The 14,293-nt window shown below is 43.8% G+C and overlaps 1 protein-coding gene across 1 annotated transcript; it reads left to right on the forward strand.

Annotated features, from left to right (window-relative positions):
• Window positions 1–601: 601 nt before the first annotated feature.
• On the forward strand, window positions 602–2,264 carry LOC137433574 (uncharacterized). Its single transcript, XM_068125891.2, has 2 exons — window positions 602–1,488; window positions 1,528–2,264. The coding sequence occupies exons 1-2, from the start codon at window positions 963–965 to the stop codon at window positions 2,208–2,210; spliced, it is 1,209 nt and encodes a 402-aa protein (XP_067981992.2). The 5' UTR covers window positions 602–962; the 3' UTR covers window positions 2,211–2,264.
• Window positions 2,265–14,293: the final 12,029 nt, after the last annotated feature.

Genomic DNA, 14,293 nt, shown 5'->3' on the forward strand with positions numbered 1-14,293 from the left:
CCTTTATAAGGGGTAGAGCACCAAGCTCCTGCCCTCCCTTGACCACGATACTCCTCCACTCCCCTCTCTCCTCAGTAAACTCTCTTGACCCCCAACCACCTCCACCTTACTGGTCTTCACAGAATCCTCCCATCTCAACCGTGGTCTCCCTCTTTTCCTCCTACCTTGTTCCCTCAACCTATCTGCTCTCTTTGCCATTCTCTCTTCCCCCATCCACACCAGGTGTCCAGCCAATCTCAGCCGGTATTTCACCAATCTCCCCGTCAAGCTCATCTGCACAACTTTGAGAACATCACTGATACCCGAAATATAGTGATATTATAATATGGAAGGTCTTACATTTTCACATCAACACACCCTCAGACCTGCCTAACGGATTGGACCATTACACGATATTTTCCTTCCTTTTAAAAGTTTCTGTAATTTTCATTTCTCTACAACGCTTTGCATTTTATGGAGATTTTGAAAAACTGCTTTGAACTGGAGCAACACTTGGTAGAGAGCAACAACACTGTTGGTATGTGTCGTCCACTCCTTACAGAAAGGCTTGTCCTTGGTCGCCGTGGCAGCCAGGTTCGGGTCGACGATACCCAGGTAGGGGAAAGTGGTACAAAATGGACCCCTTGGGTCATATGGACCCCTTGGTATATTACACCAGCAGCTGCTGCCATCTTGTGGCTGTTCATGTTAAAACATTCCTTTGTGGATTAGCAGAAAGTAACAACATGGTGGCCATCCCTATCCAGTCTTGAACTCGAGCTGAACCATCCAACATTTTGACACCTACTAGGATCTATCGGTAGGTATGTGAGAAAATTGTGTTTGTGGTGACAGAGTGACTCATATTTCCTAGTGTTACTGCATGCTTTTAGAGTATAAGTCAGTCACTAAAATTGACCTTTGAAACATTCTGCCCAGTACATGTGGTTTCCAATGATGTCAGGTTTTCATGGAGGTCGTTCATGGGGCAAAACGGTCCATTTCCCTGGGGTAAAATGGCCCGTGGGGTTATCCAGTCATCCCAGAACATCGTCATCACCATGGCTAAAGACAATGGGGTATACATGTTGAGCATTCCACCACATTGTTCACACAAGATCCAGCCATTAGATGTCTCATTTATGACGCCACTATCTACATATTACACGCAGGAGGTGGAGAGGTGGTTGAGGCAGCACCCGGGACGATGTGTGACAGTATTTCAACTGGCCAGCCTGTTTGGGACTGCATATCGCAAGTCCGCTACAGCCGAGAATGCAGCAAATGGGTTTAGGAAAACTGGTATCTTCCCAGTGAACCGCAACATCTTCCAAGATCACGAGTTTGCTCCAGCGACAGTTACAGACCTCAACCAAAATGAACCAAGACCCATGGATGATAACCAGAGACCCCTTGAAGATGCCCATAGAGATGCTGATGTTCCTGCTCCTGGTGTTAATGCTGCAAGAGGCCCTGAAGATGCTGTGAGACCTGTTGGTGGTCCTGCACCTGATGTTAATGCTGTGAGACCTGTTGATGGTCCTGCACCTAATGGTAATGCTGCGAGAGGCCCTGCAAATGCTGTGAGACCTGTTGATGGTCCTGCACCTAATGGTAACGCTGCGAGAGGCCCTGGAAATGCTGTGAGACCTGTTGATGGTCCTGCACCTAATGGTAATGCTGCAAGAGGCCCCGAAAATGCTGTGAGACCCATTGGTAACACTCAAAGACATGCTGCTGTTCCAAGACCTGCTGTTGCAAGCACCAGTAGGGAGTTCATTTCACCCTTTCAAATCAGTCCCCCACCTAAGGCTACTCCTGCTAAGGGTAGGCCTACAACACGTCAATCAAAAAGGTCAATGTCAGAGCATTTAACATCAAGCCCATACAAGAAACGACTTGCTGATGCAGCTGAAGAAAAGAAAAGACAGGAAGCACAGAAGGCAGAGAAGGCAAAGCAGAGAGCTGAAAAAAAACCTCAGAAGCAAAAGAAAGTTGCAGAAAAGCCAAAAAAGAAGATAGTGAAGGGTAAACGGGCTATATTTACGGCACCAGAAGAATCTAGCGAGTCTGAGGATGATGATGGAACAATGTGCTTATTCTGCCGGGAAAGTTATAGTGTGATAGGAGAAGGATGGATAAAGTGCACAGTCTGTCGTCTTTGGGCCCATGATGGTTGTGCAGGTGTGGATGAAGAAGATGTGAATTTCATCTGTGACTTTTGTGCCTAATTATGTGCATAATCTCACCTTGTAGTCTGTAATTTTTCACAATAAATATTATTTCAGGTTCAAAGTGTTTTGATTGGTGACTCTGAGGGTAATTATTATGTTTTTCAATGGGGTGACCATATTACTCCACGGGGTGACCATATTGCCCCACGGGTGGACCATATTGCCCCATATGTGGGGGCCATTTTGCCCAACGTGGTGTACAAAATGGCCCACTTAGCACATTTTTGGTCTTTGGTTCTCACCAGTGAATGGTTGATTTGATTCTAATACCAAGTAATTTATGTATTTATAATGGAATAATGATTGTAAAGACACTGTCTGATTTCAGATATACTGCATCATTTTGGATAAAATTTCAAAGAAAGCTTAAGTGTGCCATTTTGCCCCACCTTCCCCTATCTACTGAAGAATGTATAACGCCCGTTCTTAGGCGTTAGCTTAATGGCAGCAGGGTGATTCCATAAGAAAACCTCACCAAGGAGTTGATCTCTAGCCTGTTTTGAGTAAGTGACCCAAACTTGTCTTTTACCCAATGGTTGGTGTGTTTCAGCCTTAGTCTCAGAAGGAGTTGTGTTTACCCATCTGTCGTCGTAGAATTCGACGGAAACCTTAAGCCAGTTGATGACATAAATCCTGTGTTTTTCAATTAATTGAGAGAGTACCTTGTCCTCTTCAATGAAAGAGGCTAAAGTAAAGCTCATTAGCCAAGGTTGAATGTAGGCAGTACCTGCCTCTTGTTTAACAAAACTTTGTTGGTTCGCATTTTGTATCCCACTGATAGACCGGATCTTCGTCCGTAGCTTAACCAAAATCGAAATGGTTTTGTTCGTGTCACCGACCCAACTCATCCACCAAGTTCTGTTTGAATCCGTGCACAACTTTTAGAGATTTCGTGCTATATATAATTTTTAGCCCGATCACTCAATGGTGAATAATCACATAACAAATTCTCGGATTCGGATCTTCACAAAAATCTAATCAATTCATAATAACAACACCTGCACAGTAGCTGTGTACACTACATGGTATGTGGACAGAATGGACATCCGAAGTATGTGGACATACGAACATCACACCCATATGTGGACATCCAAACATCACACCCGTATGTGCTCGTCGAACATTTCATTCCAAAATCATGGGCATTAATATGGAGTTGCCCCCCCCCACCCCCCCCGCCTTTGCTGCGATTACAGCCTCCACTCTTCTGGGGAGGCTTTCCACTCGATGTTGGAACATTGCTGCGCGGATTTGCTTCCATTGAGCCACAAGAGCATTAATGAGGTTGGGCACTGATGTTGGGTGATGAGGCCTGGCTCACAGTCGGCGTTCCAATTCATCCCAAAGGTGTTCGATGGGGTTGAGGTCAGGGCTCTGTGCAGACCAGTCAAGTTCTTCCACACCGATCTCGACAACCCATTTCTGTATGGACCTCGCTTTGTGCATGGGGGCATTGTCATGCTGAAACAGGAAAGGGCCTTCCCCAAACTGTTGCCACAAATTTGGAAGCACACAATCGTCTAGAATGTCATTGTATGCTGTATCGTTAAGATTTCCCAACACTGGAACTAAGGGGCCTAGCACGAATCATGAAAAACAGCCCCAGACCATTATTCCTCCTCCACCAAACTTTACAGTTGGCACGATGCTTTCGGGCAAGTAGCGTTCTCCTGGCATCCACCAAATCCAGATTCGTCCGTCGGACTGCCAGATGGTGAAGCGTGACTCATCACTCCAGAGAACGCGTTTCCACTGCTCCAGAGTCCAATGGTGGCGAGCTTTACACCACACCAGCTGATGCTTGGCATTGCGCATGGTGATCTTAGGCTTGTGTGCGGCTGCTCGGCCATGGAAACCCATTTCATGAAGCTCCCGACCAACAGTTGTTGTGCTGACGTTGCTTCCAGAGGCAGTTTGGAATTCGGCAGTGAGTGTTGCAACTGAGGACAGACAATTTTACACGCTACACACTTCAGCACTTGGCAATCCCGTTCTGTGAGCTTGTGTGGCCTACCACTTCGTGGCTGAGCTGCTATTGCTCCTCAGAGTAACAGCACGTACAGTTGACCAGGGCAGCTATAGCAGGGCAGACATTTGATGAACTGACTTGTTGGAATGGTGGCATCCTATGACGGTGTCACGTTGAAAGTCACTGAGCTTTTCAGTTCAGCCCATTCTACTGCCAATGTTCATCTATGGAGATTGCATGGCTGTGTGCTTGATTATATATACCTGTCAGCAATAGGTGTGGCTGAAACAGCCGAATCCACTAATTAGAAGGTGTGTCAGCATTCTTTTTGCCATGTCGTGTATATACACATCTAGAAATATACCAAAAGGGATGCATTGCTCTTCAAGGTATTCTCCAGCTTTGGACACACGCTTGTCCCGTTGGAGTTTCAGATTTCATATTCCTTAAGTCGGGAATCACATAGGACGTGTACAGAGGCAGTGCAGAATGCTGTACCTTATCGATAGCTTTATTTGTGAAAAAGAAAACATGTTGATCCCAAGATGCTCTTTCATACCGATCTCCCTAACAGGTACTTATCATGAGGCTGTGTTGTGAAAATATCAATAGGTTAGTTGACCAGAGAGTATTCTTAATTACGTCCGCCACCTAAGGTGGATGAGCATTATGTTTTTACCACTGTCTGTCTGTCTATCTGCTGGTCTGTCTGGAAGCAGGATATCTCTAAAAGTTGAGGACAGATTCAGCCGAAATTTGGTGGGCAGGTTGGGTATGTGACAAGGATGAAATGATTCGATTTTGATGAAGATCCGGATCCATATCCCGATACTAGAATTTTAAAGTGATTCTTCACCATTGAGTGATAGGATTAAAACGATATATAGCGCAATATCTCAAAAAGTTGTGGACGGATTCGGACGAAACTTGGTGCACCGGTTGCGTGTGTGACAAGGATGAAGTGATTAGATTTTGGTGACGACCCAAATCGGAGAATTTTTATGTGATTCTTCACCATTGAGAAATGGGACCAAAAACGGTATATAGCGCAATATCTCAAAAAGTTGTGGACGGATTATGACAAAACCAGTGGATGCGTTGGTTGGATAACAAGAACAAGCCGATTAGGTTTTGATTGAGGTCCGAACCCAGATCCAGCCAATTTTTCAAAGAAGTCACGCATGATGCTCTGCATAAATAAGCTCAATTCCCGTATTTGGGTATTAGTTACTAGAATACCGCACATGGCCACAGTTGTGGTAAGGTAGTATAGATAGCTCTGATGTTTTCCGGGACCCTAGAGAAATTTTCACCTGAGACGTAACTGTCGACGTCTTGCAGACAGCAACCGTCTTGTGACGGTGTCGACGTCGATGTAAAATGCGAGAAGCCGAAACCGGTACAAAACCCGATACGTTATGCTTGAACCCAGGTATACTCGAATCACACGCCAAGGTCATTGACGGAGCCCCTTCTAACACACATTGTTATGCTACCTGCCATCATGGATTTCGCCCAGTGCACCTGAGCGCGAACAAATCGAACCACCCTCTCCCTCGACAAACACACCGCGTCTTGTCGGCGGTACGGGTCGTCCGAGAACCTTGGGGTTCCGAGGCAGCGACCGCGAAGGGACGGGAAAGTGAAGCCTCCCGCCCTTTGGCTGAAAGTTGACTCGATACCTTGGGGAAATGGGCTTAACGCGGGTGTTGATCGGTCCAGGTGCTGCTTTTGGCGCGGTTAGAAAAACTCGCCTTTCAAAATATCAACTTTCCATTGCTTTCTTTAACCAATAACGAGGAATACACCGAAGTCGCGCTGTTTATTTGAAGAGCGCCTACAATTACTTGCTGGTGTTAAAATGGCCTTTCAGCATGCGCACGGAGACGGCTTGGTGACCATTGTGACGTCACAAGAAAAACCCGAGACTCGAAGACGCATCGGCGCATGCGCAACCTCGGCGCATGCGCAATTTGCAATCGCTTTGTCTTGTCCGTCTAAAGTTCGATTCTCAACGTTGTGACGCAGTAGCCTCAGCACTGACGTCACGCAACGGGGAGCTCGAAGAAAGTGCGTTGTTTACGCAATAAACTGGATGGCGAGAACATTATCGGACTGGCAATGAGTTTATTATTTATTATCTTTATGAGTAATGGCGTTCCTTGAAATAACACCAGGTTTCATTGGCGGCCGAATCGCTGCAATGGTCTCTGCGATGTTTATTCATTCACGAATTCGAAGAAAACAAGTTTTTTTTAAAGCAAGTACGTGTTTTTAATTATTGGCGCCCTTTCCATGCAGGTACAGGTATTGCATGGGGAAACATAACTCTTCAAACTTCCTCCACACTGTACTGTCTGTACACAGAGTAGTGCATGCATACAGCTATAAATATACACAATGTAATTAATGGCTTGCCATTCATTCATTCATTCATTTATTTATTAGTTATTCTCCAACATTAAAGAACCGTTCGTGCTGCACAGCTCGTTCCTCGAGCGTTACTATGAAGTCGTGCACCTCTACGTCACTTATTTGTGACGTATTGTCTACAAACGGGCAACCTCTGGATTTCCTCGCTTGAATCGATTTCGCCAAACCTCCACAGAAGAGATTCTTTTCTCTTTCCGAATCGATTTTTGTTACCCTCATGAATATGTATGAGCTGTAATTTATGACGTGTCGGGTGGAACAAACGCATTATCCAGTGGATGAAAAGGGCAACGTGACCTTTCGTTATGTCATAGTGGCCAGTGCAGTGCAGGTGCAAGGATTGGATCTTCTGTAGGAAAATAAAATTGAGACAATCTGAATATTAGATGCCACAAGGATGGAAGTGGCTCGTATAATTGAAAATAATATGACGTAGAAAACTAGATGGCATTCATAGAATACTTACCCTCACGGCGGCCAAGCCAACTCTCCTGGTTTAAAAAAAAAAATTGTTTTGATCCAATATGGCTGCCGGACCACGTGATCAATGACATAATCGTTATCAAAGCATATTTCCCATGGGCAGTTCATCTATTTTATTTAAAGTTTTGCATTGATCGGTTAAGTGGTTTCAGAGAAGTAAAATTTCAAAGATTTTCGCTTAGATCCAATATGGCTGCCAGACAATGTGATCATTAACATAAATCTTTATCAAACAATATTTCCCTTGGGTAGTTGTCCAATTATTTAAAGTTTTGCATTGATCGGTTAAGTAGTTTCAGAGAAGTAGAATTTCAAAGATTTTCGCCCAGATCCAATATGGCTGCCAGACCACGTGACTGATGACATCATAAATTTACATTCTACAATATAATTGTTGCGTAGATCATGCTCAATAAATGTAAAACTGATCAGACTAAGCATTGTACTTGTCGAATTATAATAATAAATAATAATTCATTTATTTTGTATAGCGCTTTTCATGAAGCCCAAAGGCGCTTTGACAGAGTGGAAAACATAATGCATAATTATGCAAAACATAATGCATAATTATGACATCACAATGAAGGCACCAATGACGTCATCGTTAACACACTTATTTCCCATGTGGAGTTCTTGACAATGAGTCAAGTTTCACTTTTTCCATGCAGCGGTTTTGGAGATATAGAGATCCAAAGTTTTTCGTTTTTTTCAAGATAACACCGGTACAATGTCACTTATGACGTCATATTTATCACAAAAAATTATACACGCGACGATGCATACTATTGTGAAAATTCTGTGTCAATCGCACCAATGGATGAATAGAAAATTAATAAATGAATTTAAATTAAACTCGAACGGCACTCAGTAGAGATCATACCTCTGCCTGGTTAGCCATGCCACTCAATCGTGAAGAATCACTTACAAAATTATACTTGCTGGATCCGGATCCGGATCTTCTCCAAAATTGAATCGATTCCTCCTTGTCACACACACAACCTCTCCAACAAGTTTCGTCCAAATCCGTCGATAACTTTTTGAGATATCCTGATATATATCGTTTTGGCCCCATCACTCAATGGTGAAGAATCACTTTAAAAATTCTACTATCCGGATCCGAATCCGGAACTTCACCAATATCTAATCATTTCGTCATTGTCACATATGTTAATGATGATGTTCCCTCAACCTATCTACTTTGTGGGCACTGGTAACCATTTTGGTTTCACGTCAGTAACCATTTTGTAAAACTGAATGTGCAGCATTGAAATGAAGATGTCCAAATGTCACACACGTCCATGCCGGGGGGATTCTCACGAGTGACCCCACTAGTATATAATATACTCACGTGCCTGTGATGTCACATATGTTAATGATTTGTCTCTGCCAAATTTCGTCCGAATCGGTCCACAACGTTTTGAGATATTTTGTTCACAAACGGACAGACAGACACACGGACAGACAGACAGGCGTGAAATATAACCTCCATCACCTTTGGTGGCGGAGGTAACAGGATGGCGCCCATACTCACATGTAGTGAATCTCACATGTGGTGAAAAACAGCCTCTCGCAGTTAATAGCTCTGCGAGATCTGAGAGTGTAGCGCAATATCCACCATGCGGCTACTATCAAAGATTGTACCTGCAATGTGAACCTCAGCACTGGGAATACACCTCCTGACAATCAGTGCTATGAATCAGAATGTCACAAAAAATGCAGTCAGAGCAAATCCCAGAAAAGTCTGAAAAGGTTCAAAAACAGCAAGGATGAGACGGATCAGACAGATGACGATCCCGTTCAGGGCAAGGACATGGTACTCACACAGATACGTACCTTGAAAAAGAGATACTCGCTCTTTCAGAGTTATCTATCTGTTTTCCAATGAGCACGTGTCAATTCTTTGGATGAGTGACCTTGCCATTTGCAACAACTTCCTTAGCCCTAGCAACTGCGATTGGCACGATTTTCTAGCTAGGCGACGGAGTTAATGTTTAAAATGAAAAAAAAATGCAAAGATTGATTTGTAAATGGTGGTGTCAGGGATGAACGACATGGACTAAAAATGCGAAAAATGCATTTTTTAATTTGACCTTCACCTTCGACCTTGAAAACGACCTCTGAGGGTCACGGTACCTGTTCCAATGGATCCGGTGCCCATAAAACTATCCAAATGGATAACCAATATCATGATTGTAGGTGGTCTAGAAGTTGATATATGCTCCTTTACATATTTTTGATATTTCTTGCTTCGTAATACTACTGGTTGCTATGGTATCGCAAAATGACAGAATATTTCCCAAACGGCCTTCCATGGGTTTTATAAACTATGGACACATGGCTTTCATAAAAAGTGGGTCACCCTCTGTGCCTCAATCTGGTACCAATTCGCCAAATCCAGCCCACTGGACGAAAGACTATTAAAAATATCACTGTATTTGATCTACAGCCAATAGTGACAGTGAACAACCTCTTCCGAAAGTTCAGTGGGGACTTGGTGGCTCATGAAGATGCACACAGATGTTCACATGAAGATGCAGACCTCATTTGTGATGACAGATGGCACCGATGAGGTTTTGATGATGCAATTTGAGATGATAAATTCACATGTTACACTGGTACATGAGGAGGTTGCTGGTCGGGATGGGATATGTTGACAGATATCTTGATGACATTGTGAGTGATACTTACACTTGGGTGAGCATGATTCTACCCTGAGGAAGCTGCTCCACACTGTTCCTCATCTTCATCAACAATCTTTCTGGTTTTCTTGAAAACCATCCTTTGCTTTTCGCTGACAACTCCACCATCTGCCATAAGATGCCTCATCCTTCAGATAGGTAGGCTTCAGCCTCTTCCTTCTCTGCAGACCTTCATAGAATCAGGAGTTGATCCAACACTTGGAATACATCTCTCAACTTTTCAAAAATCACAATCTCACTCTATCTCCCGACTGTCTAGAGAACTCTCCCATCTACTTCCATGACAAATTGCTTGAAGAAGTTCAGTCCCTCATACATTTATGCCTCGCCAACAGCCACAACCTCTCTTGGGCAAACCCCATGTTGAAGTTGGTCTCTAAAGCCAACTACCGACTGGGCATCCTTCGTCATTCCAAACCTTTCCTTGGTAATTATCTCAACCTCTAACAATCTCCAAGTCCTTTCTCCGCAACTCGATTGTCTACTCCACTCCCTTTTTCACATTTTATTGCCATATATCCCAGGTCTTCAGAATGTCAGGGTCTGTTACTCGTTCATCACAGGCAGGTGGGTGGCATTTCTGTCTTCTACCGCCTCCTTTAAGGTCTTGATTAAACTGCCGATTCAAAGCTCCATCATCCCTCCTCCACCACCATACCCTCCCCATGTTTATTCAGGTAACTTGCATTCTGCCAGTTCCCACACCTGGTGAAACTTCCAAAATCCACTCTCACTGCTCATCTCCATCCATTTGATCATCTTTCCTGACTTATTCAGTCTGTTCAATCTCACTCTCCCTCTTGGGCTTCAATATGGCTGTTCATCTCCTCCACAGGTCATGTCTCATCCATGAGATCCTCATTAACCATCTCCAAGTCAACGTCTTCCTTTCTTTGGTGTTTGTGTTTTTTTTCTCAATATCCCTCTCTCTCTATCCACCTTTTATCACCTCCGCCACCCAAGGTGGATGGAGGTTATGTTTTCACGTCTGTCTGTCTGTCTGTCTGTCTGTATGTCTATCTGTTCATAAATAAGATATCTCAAAAAATTGTGGACGGATTTGGACGAAATTTGGAGGAGAAGTTGAGTATGTGACACGGACGAAATTATTAGATTTTGGTGAAGATCCGGATTCGGATCCGGCTAGTAGAATTTTTAAAGTGATTCTTCACCATTGGGAGATAGAGCAAAAAATGATACATAGCAGAATATCTCAAAAAGTTATTGACGGATTTGGACGAAACTTGGTGAATGAGTTAGTTAGGCGACCAGAACAAGCGATTAGATGTTGTTTCAGGTCCAAATCCAGATCCGACCTATCAGTGGGATACAAAACATAAACTCTTCTGCCTGGCGGAGGTATGTGCTCTACCGAGTGTCGTTATAGTTTTCTTTGCTGTTTCATCCCCCGTTTCTCCTCCTTCTTATTTTAGCCCCTTCCTTCCTGTGTTTGAACTGGTCTCGAGGCTTTTCACATCCTGTGTCCTCCCCTCCCACCAATCACTCATTCTTACACTTGCCCATTTTTACTTATAGTGTCCCTCCACCCTATTGTTGTCTTTTCCTGTGTTCTACTGTGTTCTCTCTGTAGCTGTTCTCTTCTATGTCCGAGCTTTTCCAGGAGCCTCCACTTTGTAGACAAAAAGCATAAAAACATTTATATTGCGGCAAGATTTTGTTACAAAATTAGGTGGCAGGATGGGCTTCAAGAGGTCTCACCTGGGTTTGATCCCCGACCCAGCTGTAAACTGTCATCTCCAGTGTTTCACAGGCGGGGTGATTCGTAGACGTGTATACCGTCCTCGGATGGATGTTAAACACCTGCCAGCGTTAGTTAGCGGACGTTAACGATTCCATGGAGCCCTTCACGAAGAGTAGGCGAGATGTCATCGGCACCATGGACAAATTTCAAATTCGTGCCCGAACCTAAAGAGGGCATTCCATCGGCCGTGCCATCAGCCAATGTTGTGATCCAGCAGCTTTGTACCTCATAATAAAAATGAGAAGGTTGTTACAATAATAACTAGATGGTATTCATAGAATACTTACTCTGCGCAGTCAACTTGGTGCGAGCCAACTCTTCTGTTTTTGAACATTTTTTTCTTTGATGCAATATGGCTGCCAGACCACGTGAGCGATGACATCATAAATTTATATTCTCTAATATAATTGTTGCATAGATCACGCCCAATACATTTCAAACTGATCAGACTAAACGTTGTCCTTGTCGAATTATGACGTCATAATTATGGCACCAATGACGTCATCGTTAACAACACCTTTTCCCCATATGGAGTTCTTTACAATGAGCTACGTTTCAATATTTTCCATGCAGCGGTTTTGGAGATATACAGTGCGTATCAAAAAAAAGGTATTCCGAATTCAAGGGGTTAATATGCAAAGGTTATTTAGTTTGACAATTTACATGTGGTTTACTAATTAAGAGGAGATCATCAGCTTTCAATTGATGCCTTTCATGCATCATTGCTGTCACACATGACCGAGTACATATTCATGGAAAATGACAAGTTCAAATCGCATTTTTACAAGTTTGGCTATTCGGTGCAAGACAGTTTTAAATGGACGCATTACTTGTCGACTGCCAAGTTGATTATGTAAAATTGTTAAGCTGGTCTGGTAATTGTTGGTTGCGTCATCCTTTGTTTAAGATGGGTATTTAAGATGGGCCGACAGTGGATGGGTTTAGAGACAGTCTGAGTCATTGAAAAGATGGTTCAACTTACGACTGAACAGCGGACCTTCGTGGTTACAACCTTTCACCAAACTGGAAGTTTGCAGCGAACTCGTGATGCGTTCAGGGAACATTTCCCAGAACGGGAGCCTCCAGCAGCCAAAACCATCTGGGCGAATGTTAGAAAATACCAAGAGCATGACATTTTCCTTAACCGGAACAAGGGGAATTCTGATAGGAGGCGCACTGGGCGATCGGAAATGAACATTGCAGCAGTAAGGCAGCAAGTTTTGGAGCATCCTAGGGATACCAGCGCCAGACGAAATGGGACGGGATTGCCTTCGGCAACATTCAACCGAATCACAAGAATGGACCTCCACCAACATCCATATCGGATTCACATCCGGCATCAACTTACGCCAGGGGATTTTGCCAGGAGGCTGGTGCTTGCCGAATGGTTGATAGCATGTTGCGAAGAAGATGTCAATTTTCTGCGGTATCTCATTATCGGCGACGAAGCTGCTTTCGCCATGGACGGCAAGGTCAATACCCATAATGTTCTTGAATATGCACCGACAGGACAACCCCTGGAATTTAATTTTGACACCAACATGAATCGACAAAAGTGGACTGTTTGGTTGGGACTTTGTGGAAGTGGTCAGGTGATCGGACCATTTTTCTTTCAAAGGAATGTCAGTGGTAACAGGTATCTGCAGATGATCAATGATGAAGTTGCACCGCAGCTGGAGGAGAACTTTGAGCGACAGGTTCGTGGTGTCTTCAGATATCTCTGGTGGGCCCAATACGGCGCCCCAGCACATCGTCTTATCGCTGTCCGAGATCGACTGAGGGAACTCTTTGGAGACCGAGTGATCGCCCTCAACCATGCAGTGGAATGGCCGCCAAGATCACCTGACCTCACACCATGTGATTATTTCCTTTGGGGACATTTAAAGAACAAGGTGTTCATAACTCCTCCCCGTGATCTTGACGAATTGCAGGGCCGTATTTGACATAAAGTGGATGCTCTGCGCAATGACCCGACTGTGGTGAGACGAGCAGTTCAGGGCATGCTCCGCCGCTGTGAGCATTGTGTTGAAAGGGGAGGTGGACATGTTGAAGGCGTGGGTGCATAAAGGCCAATCATTCCTGAGAAAAGTTCACATCTGACGTTCATTTTGCACCAATTAGCCTGACCTGCATCGATTAGCCAAACTTGTAAAAATGCGATTTTTATTGACATTTTCAATGAGCATGTACTCGGTCATGTGTGACAGCAATGATGCATGGAAGGTATCAATGGAAAGCTGAGGATCTCGTCTTAATTAGTAAACCACATGTAAATTGTCAAAATAAATAACCTTTGCATATTAACCCCTTGAATTCGGATTACCTTTTTTTTGATACGCACTGTAGAGGTGCAACACTTTCGGTTTTTCCAAGATGGCGCCTGTAGCACATGACCTATGACGTTATGATTATCATTAAAATATTCTAAAGGAGGAGGCGCTGCTATGGTGAAAATTTCGGGTCCATCAGACCAACAGTTGCTGAAAATTTTAAAATAATGATAAGATGGATAAGTGTTTTATTTGTCAATTTATGACGTCAAAACGAAGGCACCGATGACATCATCAATAACATATGTTATTCCCCATGTGAGTCGTTGACAATGAGCCAGGTCTCAATTTTTTCCATGGAGTGGTTTCAGAGATATGGAGGTGCGAAATTTTTCCAAGATGGCGCCTGTACCACGTGACCCACGACGTCATAATAATGATTAAAATATTCTTCAGGAAGAGGC

The sequence above is a fragment of the Myxine glutinosa genome, chromosome 10, assembly GCF_964187855.1.
Source record: "Myxine glutinosa chromosome 10, kmMyxGlut1.1, whole genome shotgun sequence".
Lineage (NCBI taxonomy): Eukaryota > Metazoa > Chordata > Myxini > Myxiniformes > Myxinidae > Myxine > Myxine glutinosa.

Bases quoted from the DNA above. Each gene is read 5' to 3' on its own strand.
- LOC137433574 (XM_068125891.2), top strand. From the start codon at position 963: ATGGGGCAAAACGGTCCATTTCCCTGGGGTAAAATGGCCCGTGGGGTT. The intron at 1,489-1,527 runs CTGATGTTAATG...ATGGTCCTGCAC, and splicing joins ACCTGTTGGTGGTCCTGCAC to CTAATGGTAATGCTGCGAGA.